This window comes from Ictalurus punctatus, chromosome 6 (assembly GCF_001660625.3).
Source record: "Ictalurus punctatus breed USDA103 chromosome 6, Coco_2.0, whole genome shotgun sequence".
Lineage (NCBI taxonomy): Eukaryota > Metazoa > Chordata > Actinopteri > Siluriformes > Ictaluridae > Ictalurus > Ictalurus punctatus.
The window spans coordinates 31508323-31526889 of NC_030421.2; the positions used below are offsets into that span (position 1 = coordinate 31508323).

Sequence of the window (18567 nt, forward strand, 5' to 3'; positions counted from 1 at the left end):
TGCAGTTCCTTTTCTCTTCCTTTAATCTGTGTGTGTGTGTGTGTGTGTGTGTGTGTGTGTGTGTGCTTGTCTGTTTCTCTCTTTCTCTCTTCCTTATTTCTCACTCTCTTTCTCTCTTAGCTCAGACACACATGGGTCCTTAATATTTTCACCTGTTTCCTCTTGACTTCACGCATTCTTTCACTTCTGACTTTGGTTCAAAGACCACTTCTGCTCTGTCACCGAGCCATGCAGAAAATCTTCAGAAAGACTGTGAACTCACATCCAGTCGTACTCAATTTTTCTCCAAAATTAGTCAATGCACATTTAGTTCTCCCTTTTTTGTGAGGAAATAAATCATATGGGCGCTTTCACATGCGATTTTTTTTTTTTTTTTTCCCCCTTCCTGTCCTCATATTTCTCCTCAGTTTGGACATCCATCCAAATCCCACCCACCAGAAAGCTCTCCGCGGAGGATGAAGGCTAACGCATACTTCCTCCAAGACACGTGAAGCCAGCCAAATGTATCTTTTCAGCAAATTTTCGACAATGTAGTGCTGCATCACAGGGCAGCGTAACACTCTCAGAGGAAAGTCCTGTCTGCCCTCTTCCACATACATGAACTCACAGGTGCCCACGATTGACTAGTGCTGCTGTGATTGACAGGGAGAAACAGTATATATATTCACATTTACATTCACATTCATTCATTTAGCCGACGCTTTTATCCAAAGCGACTTACAAATGAGAAAATACAAGCAAAGCGATATATCAAGCGGAGAACAATACAAGTAGTGCTACTATACAAGATATTAATTGAGTTCTATTGTATGATAGCATACCCTCCCTCCCAGAGAGTCTAATTTGATTCACTTGACTCCCTGCCATGGAGGGCTGTGGTATCGTTAAGATTCAAAATTGTGATCTCATAATAATAACTTTATTGTTGTTGTTGTTGTTGTTGTTGTTTTGCACCACTAAGTAGGCCTTTTTTTATTTATTTATTTATTTTTTTTACAGAAAAGGTGTTGGTCAGAGTGGTTTTTGTGCTGATATTTACAAAAAAAAAAAAAGACGCTCCGGTGTTGCACATACTGTAACCGTAACAATGCTCGTACCTAGCTAACTAGCTAACTATCCTAGCTTAATATCCAGTTTAAATGCATCATTACCAATAGTATTGATAAAATAAAGAGAATTTAACTCTGGATGGGACTGGGAGGGGGTGTTTATTTGACAGTTAAAGTGCGTTGTCACATTGTGTTACAGTTCCAAAAATAGCCGAGGTGTTACCTTTAGATACATTGAAACATTGCAATGTTGATGCATGCTGCAAATGTCCTTATTATTTGCTCAGGAACAATATCATTTCTCCTCATGGCATTTTATCCTCCATTACAGTTCATATCTTTTATCTACGTATAAAGTGCCCTCGCCGTTGAGACAAACAAGTGTTAAAACACACTGACAGAAGCTGCTGCATCTTTTTATTTATTTATTTATTTTGAAACTGCCACTCATGCAGCTGAACAGTCTCGAAGGAGAGTGCTATATACCCTCTTTTTTATACAGTACATAAGTTAGTGTCATGGGATATGGAGTAACTCCATAACTGGAGTAGCTGGGCTGAAAAAAAAAGTTCACGAATTGTGTGAAACACTTAATGGTGAGTAAATGAGTTTCGTGAGAGTCTTGTGTGTTTAACGACAGGTTACAGTGAAAGGTCTGTGGTCAACTTGTCTCGTTCTTTTGAAGTAGGTGGTTTTCGGCCATGTGTATTTACAGAACGTGCCAGACTGTCTAGCAAACCTACAGGTCTGCTTTGCGAGAATATACATAAGCTAACAAACACTCTCGGTTGGCAAGCGTTATTCTGATAGAGATGAAGAGATAGTTATAGTTTACAACTTTATTAATCCCACAAGGGGCAATTACCAATAGGGCTTAATACAACACACAACCAACACATTAAAGGACATGTCTAAACATATGAATGATAATGAGACTGGCTAACACTCACTCTCACTCTCTCTCTCTCTCTCTCGGGGGTGTAGACAGAAGGTGGATATCAACTTGGAACTGGCCCAAGGCACCTATCCAAAATTCTGTCCACCCATGTGGCACATGAGACATATTGATAATATCCTTTGAAAACTTTGTCCACAGCAAAATGATCACTTATAAATTTAGGAGAGTCTGGGGATACAGCATAGAAGGCCACCTGTTTCACCCAGACAACAACAATTCCACTCTCCTGGAGTCCTGGTCATGGATGACTATGGCACAAAAAGAAAGAAGGAAGACTCCCAAAGTTTTCATGCCCTAAAACTGAACATCTGACTCATCTGAACTTCAAGACCTCAGCTGGTGTAGAAATAAAGAGGCTTAGTCAATATCAGGCTTTAAAAGTCCAAATGCAGCGTGTATTATACAGGAGTTTCTATCCGATCAAAACCAGAAGCCAATGTTTCTCCTCAGGAATACTAGTGCTATGTCCTGATTTTACATGCATAAGAGTTCTAGCGACTGAATTTCAACTGAAGTTACTTTAACTTGCTCGATAAAACCCCTCAGAAAGCATGAGTGAAAAGAAACCAGTCAGCCAGTAAGTCCTTGTATCAGAGCCAAGAAAGTGTTTATGCTTATTGCCCCAATCCCAACTCCACTCTGCCTTGGTGAACTTATTTAGCCTCTCCATGTGCACACACACACGCACACAATAAAGGTTATTGGGCTAAAGGTTAGTTTGGTGCCAAGCTTTGCTTGATTCACACAACTAGTATGCTCATGAGTAAAAGCATAAACTTTATGTGAATCATTTAAAAACTATGATAAATAGCTAGAAAGAAAAGGCTAGCATTATGCGACTGAACCTTAAGTCTGCTGTTAATGGTGTGCACTTATATAGCGCTTTTACCCAAAGCGCTTTACACTGTGTGTCATTCACCCGTTCACACACACACACTCACACACAATAGTAGCAGTATCACCACTATAATCTGGCAACGCTTGAGCTATATTAGCACGTGTAGATATCGTCTCTGCTCCCACCACCTTCAGTATTTCTGAACTGGGTTTGAAACATGTTTTGACTGCATGCAGTTCTCTAGTGGTGAAAGCATTCATCAGTCAGGAAATCTAGCTGTCTACTTCACATATGAGTGAGAATCAGATATACAGTGTTCTCCACTAATATTGGCACCCTTGGTAAATGTGAGCAAAGAAGGCTGTGAACATTTGTCTTTATTGTTTAATCTTTTGATCTTTTGTTTAAAAAAAAAAAAAAAAAAAATTACAAAAATACTCTGCTCTCATGGATATCAAACAATCGCAAACACAACACAGGTTCGTTTTAAGAAAAACTTTGTTAAATACAGGTGTGCAACAATTATCGGCACCCCGTTGACATTTTACATCGTTTTTTTTGTACACCTGGGTGACTAGGAACAGGAAATTGTTCAACCATGACTTCCTGTTTCACAGGGGTATAAATATGAGGTAACACATAGGCCAAATTCCCTTAGTCGTTTGTAACAATGGGTAAGAGTAAGGAATATAGCTGTGATGTGCGACAAAAGGTTGTTAAGCTGCACAAAATGGGAAGTGGGTATAAGAAAATAGCACAAGCATTGAAAATGTCCATTTCCACCATCAGAAGTTCCAGTCACCTGGAAAAGTTATGAATCAACCTGGAATTGGACGTGTATCTGTATCGTCTCAACGCACTGTGAAGAGGACGGTTCGAGTGGCCAAAAAAAGCCTCTACTCTCATCCAAAAACAATCTCAAGCGTCTTCAGTTTGCCAGACACTACTGGAACTTCAAATGGGATCGGGTTCTATGGTCAGATCAAACCAAAATAGAGATTTTTGGCAATAAACACCAGAGGGGGTTTGGGTGCACACGGAGAGGTAGCCATATGGAAAAGTACCTCATGTCCATGGTTAAATATGGTGGTGGTTCTTTAGTGTTTCGGGGCTGTTTTTTTTTTCCCCTGGTAAGAACACGGGTTACTGCATTCTGAACTATACGATATAGCCGAAAGTTTGTGGACACCTGGCCCTCAAACTAATATGTCCCTGTTGAAGATCCCATTCCAGATTTAGTCCCCGTTTACTATTATAATAACCTCCACTCTTCTAGGAAGGCTTCACACTAGATGTTGAAGCATGGCTGTTGGGATTTTCAGCCCCAAGAGAATTACTGATGTCAGACACTGATGTCAGGTGAGGAGGGCTTGGATGTTCCTATTCATCCCAAAGGTGTTCAGTGGGGTTCAGGTCAGGGCTCTGTGCAGGACACTCAAGTTCTTCAACTCCAAACTTGGCAAACCGTGTCTTCATGGAGCTCGCTTTGTGCACAGGCGCATCATCATGCTGGAAAAGGGTTGGGCCTCTTAGTTCCAGTGAAGCGAAACTGTAATGCTACAGCACACAAAGACATCCTATACAACTGTGTGCTTCCGACTTTGTGGCAACATTTTGAGGAAGACCCACATATGGGTGAGATGGTCAGGTGTCAACAAACTATGGGCCCAACAGTCTATCTGAAGTTTGTTTAAATAAGCAGCAGTGCAGCAATTCTAGAGATACAAGTGTGAGTCAAAGGAAACGTTAGTCTTTATTTATTTATTTATTTATTTTTTAAATTATGCATTATATATTGTAAATAGGTGCCACAAAAGTGTATCAGGTTAAAGGTAGAATCGATAAAAATGCCTATTGAGAACAACGGACATTTTAACTTTTGCAACTACAAATGTAACACACTGTTTATAAAATCATTTGTAATAAAAAAAAAAATTAGATACATTTAATATTGATATTATATAACTTGTAAGGTTTTCCTTGTAAAGGACTCATCCTCGTCGAAAGCATGTACTAGTTCATCAGCACACAAGTCTGTATTGCTCTGGCAGCTGATTACTGTGTGCTGTGTGGAAGCCACACAAATGAGTTTCAGAGGAAGCCTGGCAGCAACTCACAACATGCACCCTTTCTCTCTCACACACAACATACACCCTTTGTAGAATAAGAGCATACCTAATAACCTGTTTTAACTCCTCTCACCTGCCAGAGCGGCCTGATACGTCGTCATACTTCGTCTCCTTGGAGATTCTGTACTTGTCCTACATGGATGAATTCTCAAGACCCACCCTTGCTTCAGTGGATAATCTCAAATGGATTTGTACTTCTGCTTGGTTCATAGTGAACACATTCAGCACTGTTTGACTTTATAGTATACAACTGTAGAAGAGTAATGATTTATAATCCCACTATAGGGTCTCACCCAGAAGAGAACTGGTTCCATTTTGAGTCTGGTTCTTGTTCAAGTTTCTTCTCAGGGAGTTTTTCCTTGCTGCCGTACCCTCTGGCTTGCTCATTAGGGATCTAAATCTACATCCAGATTTCTATAAAGCTGCTTTAGGATGCTTCTTTATGACTGTTAAAAGTGCTATACAATTATAATTATTTTAATGAATTCAGTTGAATGGGATATTTTCATGTCTTTTATATGCATTCGACGGTACATGAAAAAGACCTAGTAATCATCATTCAGAATCCTCTTCATTGCCATGGAGGCCTCATAACTTCGGTGATAAAAGCCATTTCTTCTCCCCGAGTGCTAAGATGAATGAAGGAACAAACCATCAGAGGTACAACAGTCATTTCGAAAACAGTTATTCGCTGTTTATGAATTTGTTGCCATTGATAACTTCTTTGCAATCTCTTTGATGCAGGGAAATACCGTTCTGAAACCGCCGGTGGTCAACCTGCTTAACGTCTATTTTCCAATTCAAGACTCAGCAACAAGGCCACAGAAACAGAAATCACACACGCACACACACTTATTCAGATCTGACTTACTGAAATAGAGTCGATTTTTTAACGGTCACAGCACCTGAAACTGTCAGACGTTGCAGTTCATGTGCAGTCAGTGCTCCAGGTTTGACTCATCATTCGAGATGTTTAAGAGTTAACAAATTGAAGTTATGCCAGGTCACGCCAGAGGCAGGATTTGCAGAGATAAGTATTCTTATCTTTGCTGACTTTGTGAACTTGGTGACTGGAAATCTGTTTCAGAGAACCAGAAAAAGAAAATAATTTATCCAATTATTTCAAATTCCAAAGCAGGTTTATAAAGAAAAATACTTTATTGTCTCGCAGTTCATACATGAATACAATAAATAGTCTTACAGACACAATACAGTATAATACTATGTGACAATCATAGTCTAGGAGTCAAAATGTAAAAACAAGTATGAAATGTCATCTTCAAACTCCTCGTCAAAAACTAGAGAGGAACCAAAACTGCCACTCTTAACACTCGTGAATCCCTGTGCCTCGTCGGTCAACGGTCCCAAGGCTTCTTTGGGACAAGTGACAATTTTAGAGGAGCAAAACAGCTACAAAAACGGATTAGCGATTCTCAATCAGCTTATACAGAAATGCTGAGCTGTCCTGGGACGGAAAATAATTAAGACATAACGGTATCCATGTTTAACCGATCCTGGATTTGTTTATAAGAGCTAGAAGAAAAAAATAGGCATCATCTATGTAAAAATAGGTCACTGTTTGCTAATGTCAGACAGTTAGACAGGATGTTGCCTGTGCTCCATTAACCATGCATATAGATTAAGCCAAGCAAGCTGAAACTGAAATTCTACTTACTATTTCTTTTAGCTTTGGCAGTGAATCCTACTGATATGGAGACTATAAATGTCTGGTGGCCTGAGAAAACTCTTCACATTGTAAAATTTTGACAGTTTCAACTGTATATAGATCTGAAAACTACAGGATATTGCAGATTATTGTGTGATTGTCGCGGCCAAAATTTTTGTTATTTTGCCGCGGCTTTTAGAGTTGTAGAGTTTTTGTGCTTTTTTTTTGTGGAAAACGACTTGGATTGCCAAATTGCAATCGCACAAAATTGTTTCGCCCGGTCTTTCGCAGTGATGCTTGTTGGTAAATGAGACATTTTAGCTGTACTGGAGGCGGCTTTGGCTGAATGCACGTTGCGATGATGTCAAATGTCTTGGCCCAAATCTGCGGAAAATCTGCAGTATTTTTTAAGAATCGCAAGCTCCTCTGAAAAGAAAAAGAAAAAAAGACTTTGCTTGATTTTGCATTCATTTCTAAGGTCGCAAAATTGCAAAATCCTGGATGGACTGATATCTCAACCACAATTGAAGCTATAAGATTTTAGGTTAGCCCCAAAAGTGAAAAACGGAGAAAATAACATTCTAAGATTTCATTCTGACTGTGATGCAGAAGAATCATGGACATTTTTGACAGCCAGTATCTGATTACAAATTGAATTGATTACGCTTATGTCTTCTTTTCATTATACCACATAGTGTCATTTTAGTGAAATACTGTATATTCATGGTTTCTTAGTATTAAGTTGTCCGAATTAAAAGTTATAGGCAGTATTCTGTCATCAGACTGGTTTTCCAAGACCACCACACGGATATTATAAATACTTTCTAGTCGAGTCCAAGTCGAGTCTTGAATAGGGTATTGTTTGTTAAGTGATAATTAAATATACATGTTTCACTCTACATTAATGAATCACAGCAGGGTATAGTAACATATGAGTAATGTTGTTTAATGCTGAAAATAAGTTACACTATGTAACGTATATACACACCAGCGCATATTACATTTGGTCAAATTTGAGTCTAGGTTAGAGTCCAAGCTGAGTCAAATCTCACACCGAGTCCAAGTCAGTTTAAAAGTCATGAAAATCACAACTTTAATCAGACTTAAATCCAGGTCCAGGAGTGCTACATCACTGATCCAGCCATGTCCAGGCCTGAAAACTAGCACGTACAAACATATATACACATATACACACACATTATATTCCTGCAGAATATTAGAAATCTCCCAAAGTCATAACATCTAAGGATATACCAATACCAAATTTTTTTTGACATGATACATATTTTAAAGGTGTCAGCTGATACCTGACACTGATCTGATACTGAAGCTTAACGAAGACTTTCTGCGAGCATATTGCCAAGTAGGCATACTGGATTAAATAATGTGTTTGGAGCAGGAAGAACACTAAACTACGCAGGAAAGAAGACCAAAGCAGTAGCATGAAAGAAAAACATACGGTTGACATACAGTGTTTTAGACTCTGAAGATATGTCCATACCTGTCCAGTAGCCAGTTGCACCAGTTGAACTTAAGTGAGACTGCAAGTCAGCTTGTAAAGTCTGTCCTAATCCCTACGTTGAGATTAATTAGTTCAAAATTAGTGCTGTATAGAACAATGTTGGCACCACAGACACTTCAAGGTGACAAATTAAAGGAGAAAAAAAAAACCAGCATAATTATCTTAGGAAAGTTTCGACCCACCATGAGCCACTTTAACGTTGGCGTTCGGTTCATTAGGCGTTTTGATGATGGAGGTGGAAAGTGCTGTCGAAAACGTCACTCCAAAATCTCTTTTAGGTGTTCAATTAGGACGGGAGTTTCGAACGGATGTGTTGAGAGTGCTCTCCAGCACCTTCATGAAAACACTAACAAAAGGTATATATTTTGTAAGAATGGTGCTCCAGCTTTGTAGATAGCCTTAAGAAGCTTTAGATGGACCAAAATACAGCGGTGTGTATTCTTAAAAGACAAAAAGACAGAGGACGTTACTACAGAGTTATTAAAGTTACACTGGCTGCCTACGACGTTACACATTGTCTACAAATTCCTGCTCACGACGTCTAAATCTCTAAAAGCTTTCGCTGTGGTACATATCACTTGCTGATATACTGGCTAGACAGCAAATTGTGGAATTTCAACTGTTTACATGTTTTGTCGATGGTACAGTTGAAATTCGCACCAGGCTACAATCGATATTAAATTCAACTGGTGTAACTGGCTGCTGAAAAGCGACCCGTTATTTCAACGAGGTTGCTTGCTGGTTCCACAGGTTTCTTTTAAAAGTTCACAGGCTAGAACAGTTCAACCGCATCCTGCATGAAATATCAAAAGAGCATCTCTTTGTATTTTCCATGCATCTGATATATATCTTGATTTGTGTAGCTTGTACCGATTCATTAAATTTCATGCTGTGTAGTGACCATATATTTCATTACAGTCTGCCTAGCTTGACGATGGTGGGTGTTGCATGAATAGAGGGTAAAAATATGTCAAATCAAGCTACATATCAGACATTGTTCTGGGTAAGAAGACTTTCTCCATTCAGGATCCAAACACATAGATATCCATTTTGTTTTTCATACATACGTTCATTTTGATTATTATTATTATTAATTTTTTTTTTTTTTAGATATAATCAACTTGAGCAACTTAATACTGCTCTATATTGCAATGCAAGGAAGCAGGAATAGGAGTGCTCATATAGAACAGCATTATCACACACCTGTATTATTAGCATACAATGCGCATCAAGCTTCGTCATTAAAAGGCTTCAAATCGTAGTTGTACTTTTATGAAAGTACACATGATATTGCACTTCAGCTCAGTGAGCATACGGCTGAGTTGTATGCATAATACAGATATACAGGCAATACACAGACTTTAAGGAGAACTGCATTGACCCTTCACAAATTCAGCAATCATAATGATTACTGTAAATGCTGATAGACGGATCGACATTCTTTGCAAAGCTGTTAGTTTGGTTTTGTTTTTTGTTAGTTTTTTTTTTTTTTTCATGTTAAAAAAATAACACTGTTCGACAGGAAGTCACGCTTGTCATATGGAAAGGTCTGTGCAGTGCAACTGAAAGTGATAGTGCTCATATGGAAAAATCCGAAATCGAAACGCTTAAAAATAAAACGATGTCTTCATACGTCTTTCTGAAAGAATGTAGGGTTCTCTTTTACGTTCAAAACATCGCTTTAAAGTGATTCGTGGATTTGCATTTTGCATAAATCAAATCACCCAACCAGGACATGTGTTATTGAACTAATATATATATATATATATATAAACTATATATATATCTGAATTTTTGGTATGCATGTGAATACATTTTTTGATTGCTTGTTTAGATAGCTTAGTTGGATGGTGTGATTAATCTGCCAGTTAATTAATCCATAGACTTATTGTTTGCTAATCAATCAATCCTTTGTCTCATAAGTGTTTTGCTCAGTAACAATAACATTCCACATATACATAAAGAATACAGTATATAGGCATAATATCAGCCAAAGCAGTTATGGCACAACGCTTAAAATGCGTGACTCGAAGCATTTGGCTCTTAGAGAAAGCACATGAGGTAGCAGTCATCACTGTATTCGGAAAGGTACAGGGAGTACAACTTGTATAGCAGAGTAGAATGAAAGCAATAATTGCAGAAAGTTCAAGTGACCGTTTTTTGTTTTTTTTTTGCTCCAGCTCATGCTTCTAAAGCACTCGGCTTCTTGGGTCAGATCTTTAAATGAGCAGATCCATAAAGATTGATTATAATGCTTTAGACAATGCTATGAGTTATACATGAGTATAACCAGAACATAAATGCTTGTGTTTCCATTTGACAAATGCAGCAAGCTAATTTAACAGGCTCATGACCATTTCATAATACTGATGTTTAATATGCATTCACTTTAATAGGAACACCTGTATCTGCCGCCTGGGCTTTTTCCAGCTGCCCAGTTTTGGTGGGTCTGTGCCAACTGTAACTCAGATTCCTGTTCTTGACTGACAGCAGTGGAACCCAATGTGGTCTCTTACTGTTGTAGCCTCAAGGGCTGGATGTGTTGTGCATTTTGACTTTCCTGTTCACCACAGTTGTAAAGAGCGGTTATTTGGCTTATCATAGACTTCCTGTCAGCTCCAACCAGTCTAGCCATTATATTCTGACCTCTCTCATCAACACATGCAGAACTGATGCTCTCTGGGAGCTTTTTGTTTTTCGCACTACAGACTATTGTGTGTGAAAATCCCAGGAGATCAGCAGCAGTTTCTGGAAATACTCAGCAACCATGCCATGATCAAATCGACTATGATTATTTGTTTCCCGTTCTAATGTGAACGCTAAACTAAGCTCTACCTCTACCTGCAATATTTGAAGCATTACGCCGCTGCCTCGTGATTGGCCGATTGGATAATTGCATGAATGTGCAGGTGTACACATTAGTATTCCTAATAAAGTGCAAGGCGAGTGTACATCAAGTTACCACTTTATTAAGTGTGCCCACCTTGCAGCTCCACTCACTGACTATTTTATTACTTACACCTATCATATAGACTATAGATTCAGATAGAAAGAAGCTCATCTGTTGTCGTGTACAATCTATCAGCCCCCTTTACCCTGTCCATCAATGGAACAAGACCGCCATGTGACCTCAACTGATATTGTATGAATAGTGGATCATTCTCAAGACAGCACCGATAGTGACATGGTTAGTATGTGTGGTCCTGTTACAAATGTGAGATGGAAATCTGGGATTGTCTTAACACTAGATGTGTAGATCGATCAGGTAGGGACACAAACGTGTAAAGTAGTGTGGGTTTCTTTAAGAGAAAATCACAGATAGGTGGCAATAACTTGGGTTAATCCATAATCATAATCTGAAGAACAAGCAACAGTCAAAACCAGGAAACATGAAAATATGAAACATGCCACTTGGGATACACAGTCTGACTTAACGCATGACACGTCTTTGCAACGAGACAATGAATCAACAGGGGATTTATAGACAAACTAATCATGGACTAAGCCAGGAACAGGTGCACACAATTGAGGAACCAAGCAATGACAGAACAAGAAGTGTCAAGGCCAAAACAGAAATAATTACAGAAATGAACAAATGGTCCTTGTTGCCATGGGAACAGTAGCTCAACAGGGGAAACCGTGGTTAGCCAGTGGTAGCTCAGTGTGTAAAGATGTTGGCCTACTGATTGGAAGGTTGTGAGTTCAAACCGCAGCACCACAAGCTGGCACTGCTGGGCCCTTGAGCAAGGCCCTTAACCCTTACCGGCTCAGATCTATAAATGAGATAAATATAAGTTGCTTACTGGATATCTACCGATACCGTAAATGTAAATGGCAAAAAACTTTGTACACACAACATTTTGTGGTAATCATCTGTGTCAGCGCGGCTGCTGGCTGGATATTTTCGGTTGGTGGACTTCCAGAAGTGACATTAAGAAGTATAAAAACCCCGGAAACACTGCTCCACCTGACCCACTCATACCAGGACCATAAACGCTATCACGTCACTGTCTCGGCTGTCCTGAAAATGCTCACCACTCAAATAACATCTGCGCAGTCATAGTCTTATGGTGGTCCCTTTCGAACTGATAGATAGGGAATTGAGTAGACCAAGAGATGAGCAACAATTAGTCCTTGTAGACAGATAAAAATGATCTATATTGTAGTTGTACCTCATAAAATGTTCAATAAGGGTAGATACCTGCTAGATGTATGAACTGGCAACTCAGTATACACTATTAACACATATTATCCGTCCCGTTACTGAAAAATGCAAAGAGTGATTGGGTACAATCTCCCTCTTTTTTTTTTCTTTTTTTTTTTTTTACAATTTTTCAATGTGCTGCAGCAGGTAGAGGAACCCCTAAAGCCACTGGAGGAGCGAGGTGTGAAAGTGACGAGAAGAGACGACATAAAAGGAGATGAGAGGCTGTAAAGGAAGCAAAGACAACATACGGAGAAGCGAAGAAGAGATGAAGAAAACAAGTCAAGTGAGAAAATAGGCCGTATTTAGTAAGCCATCCAGATAATGACTGAATTCTTGCTCCTACACAAGTTCATAGTTCCTCTGCATACTCCCTGCACCTTCTGCATTCTCGAAACGAGACCAGATTCACTCTGAGCAACTCGAAATCCTTCTCGCTCTCCGCCCCTCGGCAGAGAGAAGGCTCCACTGCTACACACTGGAGTATTTGGCATCGACAGAACAAAGAGTTTTGAAATTTGGTCCCTTAATGAGTGATGAAGGGGTCACTCAAAGGTCATCAGCACCTTTGAGAGGGTAGTGTGTGCGCTACTCTTTAACGTCCTTGACCACTGTCACCTGAGAGATGGTTTTCTTCACACGTAGCGCAGTGAGGCGAGCGGCCGAGTTGGCGTACCAGCACTCCCTCATGATCTTACCCATCACTCGCAGGGCCTACGCACGCGCACACACACACACACACACACACACACACACACTTACTTAAAAGTCACCAAAGTGTACTTATTCCTGGAGGACATGTTCATGAATGCCCATTTTCTTCATTAACTGTGAGCAATAAAAACACCAAACAGTCTGGAACCGTTTTAAAGTGAATTAAAAAAAAAAAAACAGGATTCAAATAAGAATGAAAATAATTCTCCTTGCATTTTTGTACCACTTCGCTCAGGAAATCGCTCACTCTGAGCTTGGAAGTTTCCAACCTACCTCACAGCTCTGCCACTGGTTGGGGATGTTGGGCCGCAGTTTCTGCTCACACACGACCCGCCTCATTTCCTCCATCGACGGATCTGAAGGCACCAGGTCATAATAAGGCAGCTGGAAATCCTCATGTATCCCTGGGGAAGGAGAAAACCACAGAACTGTATAAAAATCATATACTCTTTAAATATTGAGTTCTCATTTTAGAGATGCAAAGCACATCCTGGAACTTTGCATCAAGCCCTCATTTAGCAGGTGAAGAATCTCCACAAGAGGGAGCTCTTACTATATATTACCGTGTGTCGTTGTTAAAAGGGAAAAAACTAGCATGAACCCATAAGAACCGGACCTCACTGTGTGCTTGCAAATTGCATGTATGTGCATGTAAGGCTCGATACACACCCTACACAAACACGAGTGGTTACAACCGATGTTCGCAGCTGAACAACTGCTGTTTACGGACATTATAAACGTCGATTTGGATCAGACAGCCCTACTGACATAAATCACTTAAATATGCATTTCTGACATTGAAATCAATGCTTTACTGCACTAATTAGCTGAATACTTACAGCCAGGACAATCTCTCACATTATACAGTATATACAAAACTGTCAGCCATCAGTGGGAATATTTAACAGCGTTGATTATACCTTCCACAACAGCAGGCTTCAATTATTACACATGAAATATTTTTGATTCAGGCAACATTCAGCCCAGAACCACTAGGATGCTCTTTGCACCTATTACACTGTGTCCTTGTTACGATCAACTCAAGAGTTAACGACAAGATACTCGACAGTACTCGAACAATATCGGGCTGCAGTTTATAGGTAGTTTAATAAACTGTGCTGTTCACAAGAGCTTCAGCTTTTGTCATGCAAAGGACCAGGACCAGGCACTTTATAACACATCTGCATAAATTAGCATCAAATGCTAACTCACGGCATGGTCAATTAAGCCCTGTTATTTTGTTTAGTCCTTCAGAATATACCACTTCATTTTATAGCGGTACAGTTAACAACTTCATCTAAATAAATATCAAACGGGGGGGTGGGGTTCTGGTTCACGGTGGATTAGCATTTAGTATTTAGCGAGTTTGCCTCGCACCTCCGAGGTCGGGGGCTCGATTTCCGCCTCCCCTGTGTGCGCAGAGCTTGCACGTTCTCCCTGTGCTTCAGGGGTTTCCTCCCCCAGTCCAAAGACATGTGCTGTAGGCTGATTAGCATCTCTAAATCGTCTGTAATGTGTGATTGGGTGTGTGAGTGTGTGTGCGATTGTGCCCTTCGATGGGTCGGTACCCTAAGTCCCCTGGGACAGGCTCCATGCTCTCCGCGACCCTGCGTAGGCTAAGCGGTACAGACAATGGATGAGTGGAAATATCAAATGGATCTTCTCCTGTCGATATAAGCAATATTTCTGGGAATAACCAAGAGTTTATATCCACACTTTATAAAGGATGAAAAGAGAAGGCATGAAATGTGGTCCACAAAGACCATAGACAGTAAAATCATGGGTGGAGAACGTAGCTAGACCCTGCCCTAATTTTATGCTGATTGGAGCGAAACCTTTTGGGTTCCGCCCAGCTCGGAAGGGTTAAAACCCTTGGACACCATGGAAACAATGCGTTTTCTTCTACCGACACTTTTCAAAAGGTACTCCCCAGTCAACATCTTCAGGGAGTCCTCATCAACTAACAGCAGCTGCAAGAGTCTTAAGGAGTTCTCCACTCAACCTCTGCAGGAGTTCTCTCTTCAACTAACATCTGCAAGAGGGCTCTGCAATCAACGTCTGCGTGAACTGGTTCCGGCAAAGCTTCCTAACTCCAGTCGTGAAGGAAGCAGAAGAACTGCCGCCAAGTCTACGAGACTCCATTCCGATTGGTCCTCCTAGACGCCGCTCAAGAGCAACCAGACCTCTGACGAATCTCCACCAACCGGAAAAGCAAGCAAGCACCTCCAGGTCTCAGGTGAAGCTGGTGTATTTAACAGAGCCCTTCTAAAACGAAGCGAAAATGAAATGAATTGTTGACGGTTCGTTCAGGTCGAGGTCTAAGAACAGCGTACGGTGTTAAAACTAGGGAGCCATTCATTCTCTGTCAAAGCTACTTTCCCCTGCTTTGTTTGTATGTGTGTGTGTTTATGTGTTAGTTTAGTTCCTGTGTATTAGAATACCGTAGTTTCAAGTCTCGTCTGATGTTAAGAGCAAGTGTCTCTTATCTATATTTATGATTTATTGCCTTAAATTGTCAGATCTTGTTACTGTGCTCATAATTCGTGTTTAACATCAGGATATCATTACCGGTGGCCACGGGATTAATATCCTAGAGATACATTAAGTTCAACTCATCGCTGGACGAATAGTTGATCGGCTGTTGAAATATTAAGTTTGCACATTTCCCCAGATTTGAGCTCAATCTAACAAAAGAAGAATCTCATTTTCCCTACACGTGATTACTGCTCACACACGCCTGGACTCAATTACAATTGCAATCACACTCACGGTATACAAGGACTCTCAGTTTACAGTTTCAGTGTGAAGTATACGCTCAGTGTTTACATACCCGGTGACACGTATTCTGGTTTTGATTCTTGCCTTGCCTCATATATGTCGTGCGCTGATCGCCTGAATATCGTCAGGTTCCTGTTTCTGATTTCTGCCCTACACATTGGATTTGTTCGCCAGCTTTAATAAAGTTTATCTGCACTTGCGCCGTGTGGTGACAATTTTCACCACAGAATAACATATTGGCTAAAAGTCCATTGTTTTCATGTTCTAAAAAACGTTCTTGTTTTCCGTGAGCTATGAGTAAGTCGGTACGTTTACACGGACGTCGATAATCCGATATTGACCCGATTAAGACGATACTCTGATTAAGAAACTAGCATGTCAACAGATTATTGATGACCTTAAGCCGATTAAAGTCATACTTGAAGTAAACACAAACGGGATTAAGACGTGTGGAGTATTCCTATTTTAGTCGCGTTATCGACGTGCGTTACAGACGCGTACACGCCTTAATCGCACTATTAACGTCGTGTGGGAGTTTTCACCGCATTGTGCGACAGGACGCGTACACACACGGCGGCGCTCGACCGTTTGACGGCAAGCAAGAGAGCACGGCTGCGTCCCGAACCGCGTACTTACCTGCTAGGTGAAATACGTGTGGGTAACTACGCGGTTTGGGACGCAGCCCACGGCTTCAAGCAGTCGTCTATCTGCACGTACGGCACGACAAATAATTAACCGCACTTGAAGCTTTCGTAAAATTTTAAATAAAAACACCCAAAACTGTATACGGTCCCATAACGAAGACGAACTATACGTCGATACGTGACATTCCGGAGGGACGTCGGACGGCGCGGCGCGGGGACGTAATGACGTGTACCGTTAATCGATCTACGTTCTACAACACGCAAAACCTGAACATGAAAGGAGCATTCTAAACGCAACCCATGTAAACACCTTAATCAGGATATCGTCTTATTCAGAATAAGGTCGATAATTAGATCACTGCCGTCCGTGTAAACGCCGTCAGTGATAGTGATGAGAGCTTGTGATTAATACATTTCATCACATTCATATCGTAATAAATTCATTTGTAATAAAATAACATATTTTCTACTACGAAATACAAAAGTGAAATCAAGTTCAGAATTCAGAATTTTTACTTTTATCGTTTCTTTCGCGCGAGAAACAAGACACAGGTGATGGCTGTGACTTCAGACGGTTACTACCCACCTCTGACTGAACATCTTCTGGCCAGTTCCCAGAACACCAGACCCAGAGAATAGATATCAGCCCGCTTAAATGACTCAAAGCTGCTCATGTTAATGGTGTCATCCAGGATCTCAGGGGCCATGTACCTGCAAACACACACACACACACACACACGCATCAGCATCATGTACATTACGTTCTGTGTAAAAAGTGCTTCTGAGATAGAAGGTAAACACTAACATCTGTGCTTTAGAAACAGTCATGCTGAGGTCAGAGAAGAGACAACACACGCCTAAGGACATGGACACACGTGTTACCCACAGCCACTAACAGATACTTAACCCCAACACTACACACAACAGGGCAATTTCAATTTACTCAAGCATACACTTACAGACAACCAGGCAACACACATATGCACACACACACACACACACACACACACACACACACACACACATTAAAGAGCTAATGGAAACTGATCCCTGTATTCTGAAACTGCGCATGTGGCCTGCTGTACGTATCCAAGCAAAATGACTCAGCAATGATGAGCTGATAGTCGCTGTGGTTCAACAACAGGCAATGAACTTTAAAATCAGGGACAAAAAGAAAGCATAGCAACTGCAGAATGTAAGTGTGAGGCACATCTGCACTTCCTGAACTAAAATCACTTATGTATGTAAAAAAAAAATTATGCAATTTTAACTTCGATTTATATTTAAATATGAGATCTTTAACCGCCTGATTACTCCTGGGACACAGCACCCGCAACATTAACCATATCTATAAACGGATAAAATATGACATTAGTTGATCGCATTAGCAAACTGCCATGGTATAAAAGGAATAAAACAACTCAATTCAAGACATGCGGTCGCACTTTAGCTCCACACTGGGCAACATCTCACCACTACATTCCTTACACACATTGAATGTTATATGCATGGGTCATATGTCAATTTTACAGACTTCAATCCAATCCAATCACCCATCTGATACCCAGTATCAGTATCAGGCAGATACCAAGACAAATATGGATCAGCTATCAGAGAAAATCTATTGGATATCAGTTCATGTAACAAATGGCAAAGACTGGAATTGGATTTGGAAAATAAATGTGTTTTTGAAACTGGAAATGTTTACATATAAATACACTTGACTGTTTTTTTCTTTTATTAAGAGTAAGACTTATACATTTATACCGTAACGTAAGTGATTTTTGTGTGTGCTTTAGTTTAAACAAAACAAAACAAAAAAACAACTATTAAACCTTGGTAGTTTTCAAAGAAAAACAATATGGGTATCGGTATCGTCGGATACTCGAGGTGTTGGTACTGGAAAAGGAAAAGTGCCATCTTGCTACGTTAAATGATAAATAGATCACGAATAAATAATAAATGAAATCAATCGAGCTTCTCGGTCCACTGTATATTTAATGAATAAAAACTTTCTGTCGTAAATCTATCATGTTGCTATGGACATCTTAATTACATGTGCTGC

General features: G+C 40.2%; 1 protein-coding gene across 3 annotated transcripts in view; it reads right to left on the reverse strand.

Annotated features, from left to right (window-relative positions):
• Positions 1-6113: 6113 nt before the first annotated feature.
• Positions 6114-18567, reverse strand: part of LOC108266932 (activin receptor type-1C) — a 45549-nt gene continuing 33095 nt past the window's right edge. The window contains exons 7-10 of one of the 3 annotated variants that reach the window (XM_053680592.1): positions 17089-17213; positions 13354-13484; positions 12985-13080; positions 6114-7066 (exon numbers count right to left, since the gene is read on the reverse strand). In XM_053680592.1, coding sequence (XP_053536567.1) covers positions 6836-7066; positions 12985-13080; positions 13354-13484; positions 17089-17213 — 583 coding nt within the window. In that variant the 3' untranslated portion in view covers positions 6114-6835. Of the gene's footprint in view, positions 7067-7704; positions 13081-13353; positions 13485-17088; positions 17214-18567 lie in introns of those variants that run through there. The other 2 variants (XM_053680593.1, XM_017470766.3) reach the window with 2 other exon arrangements.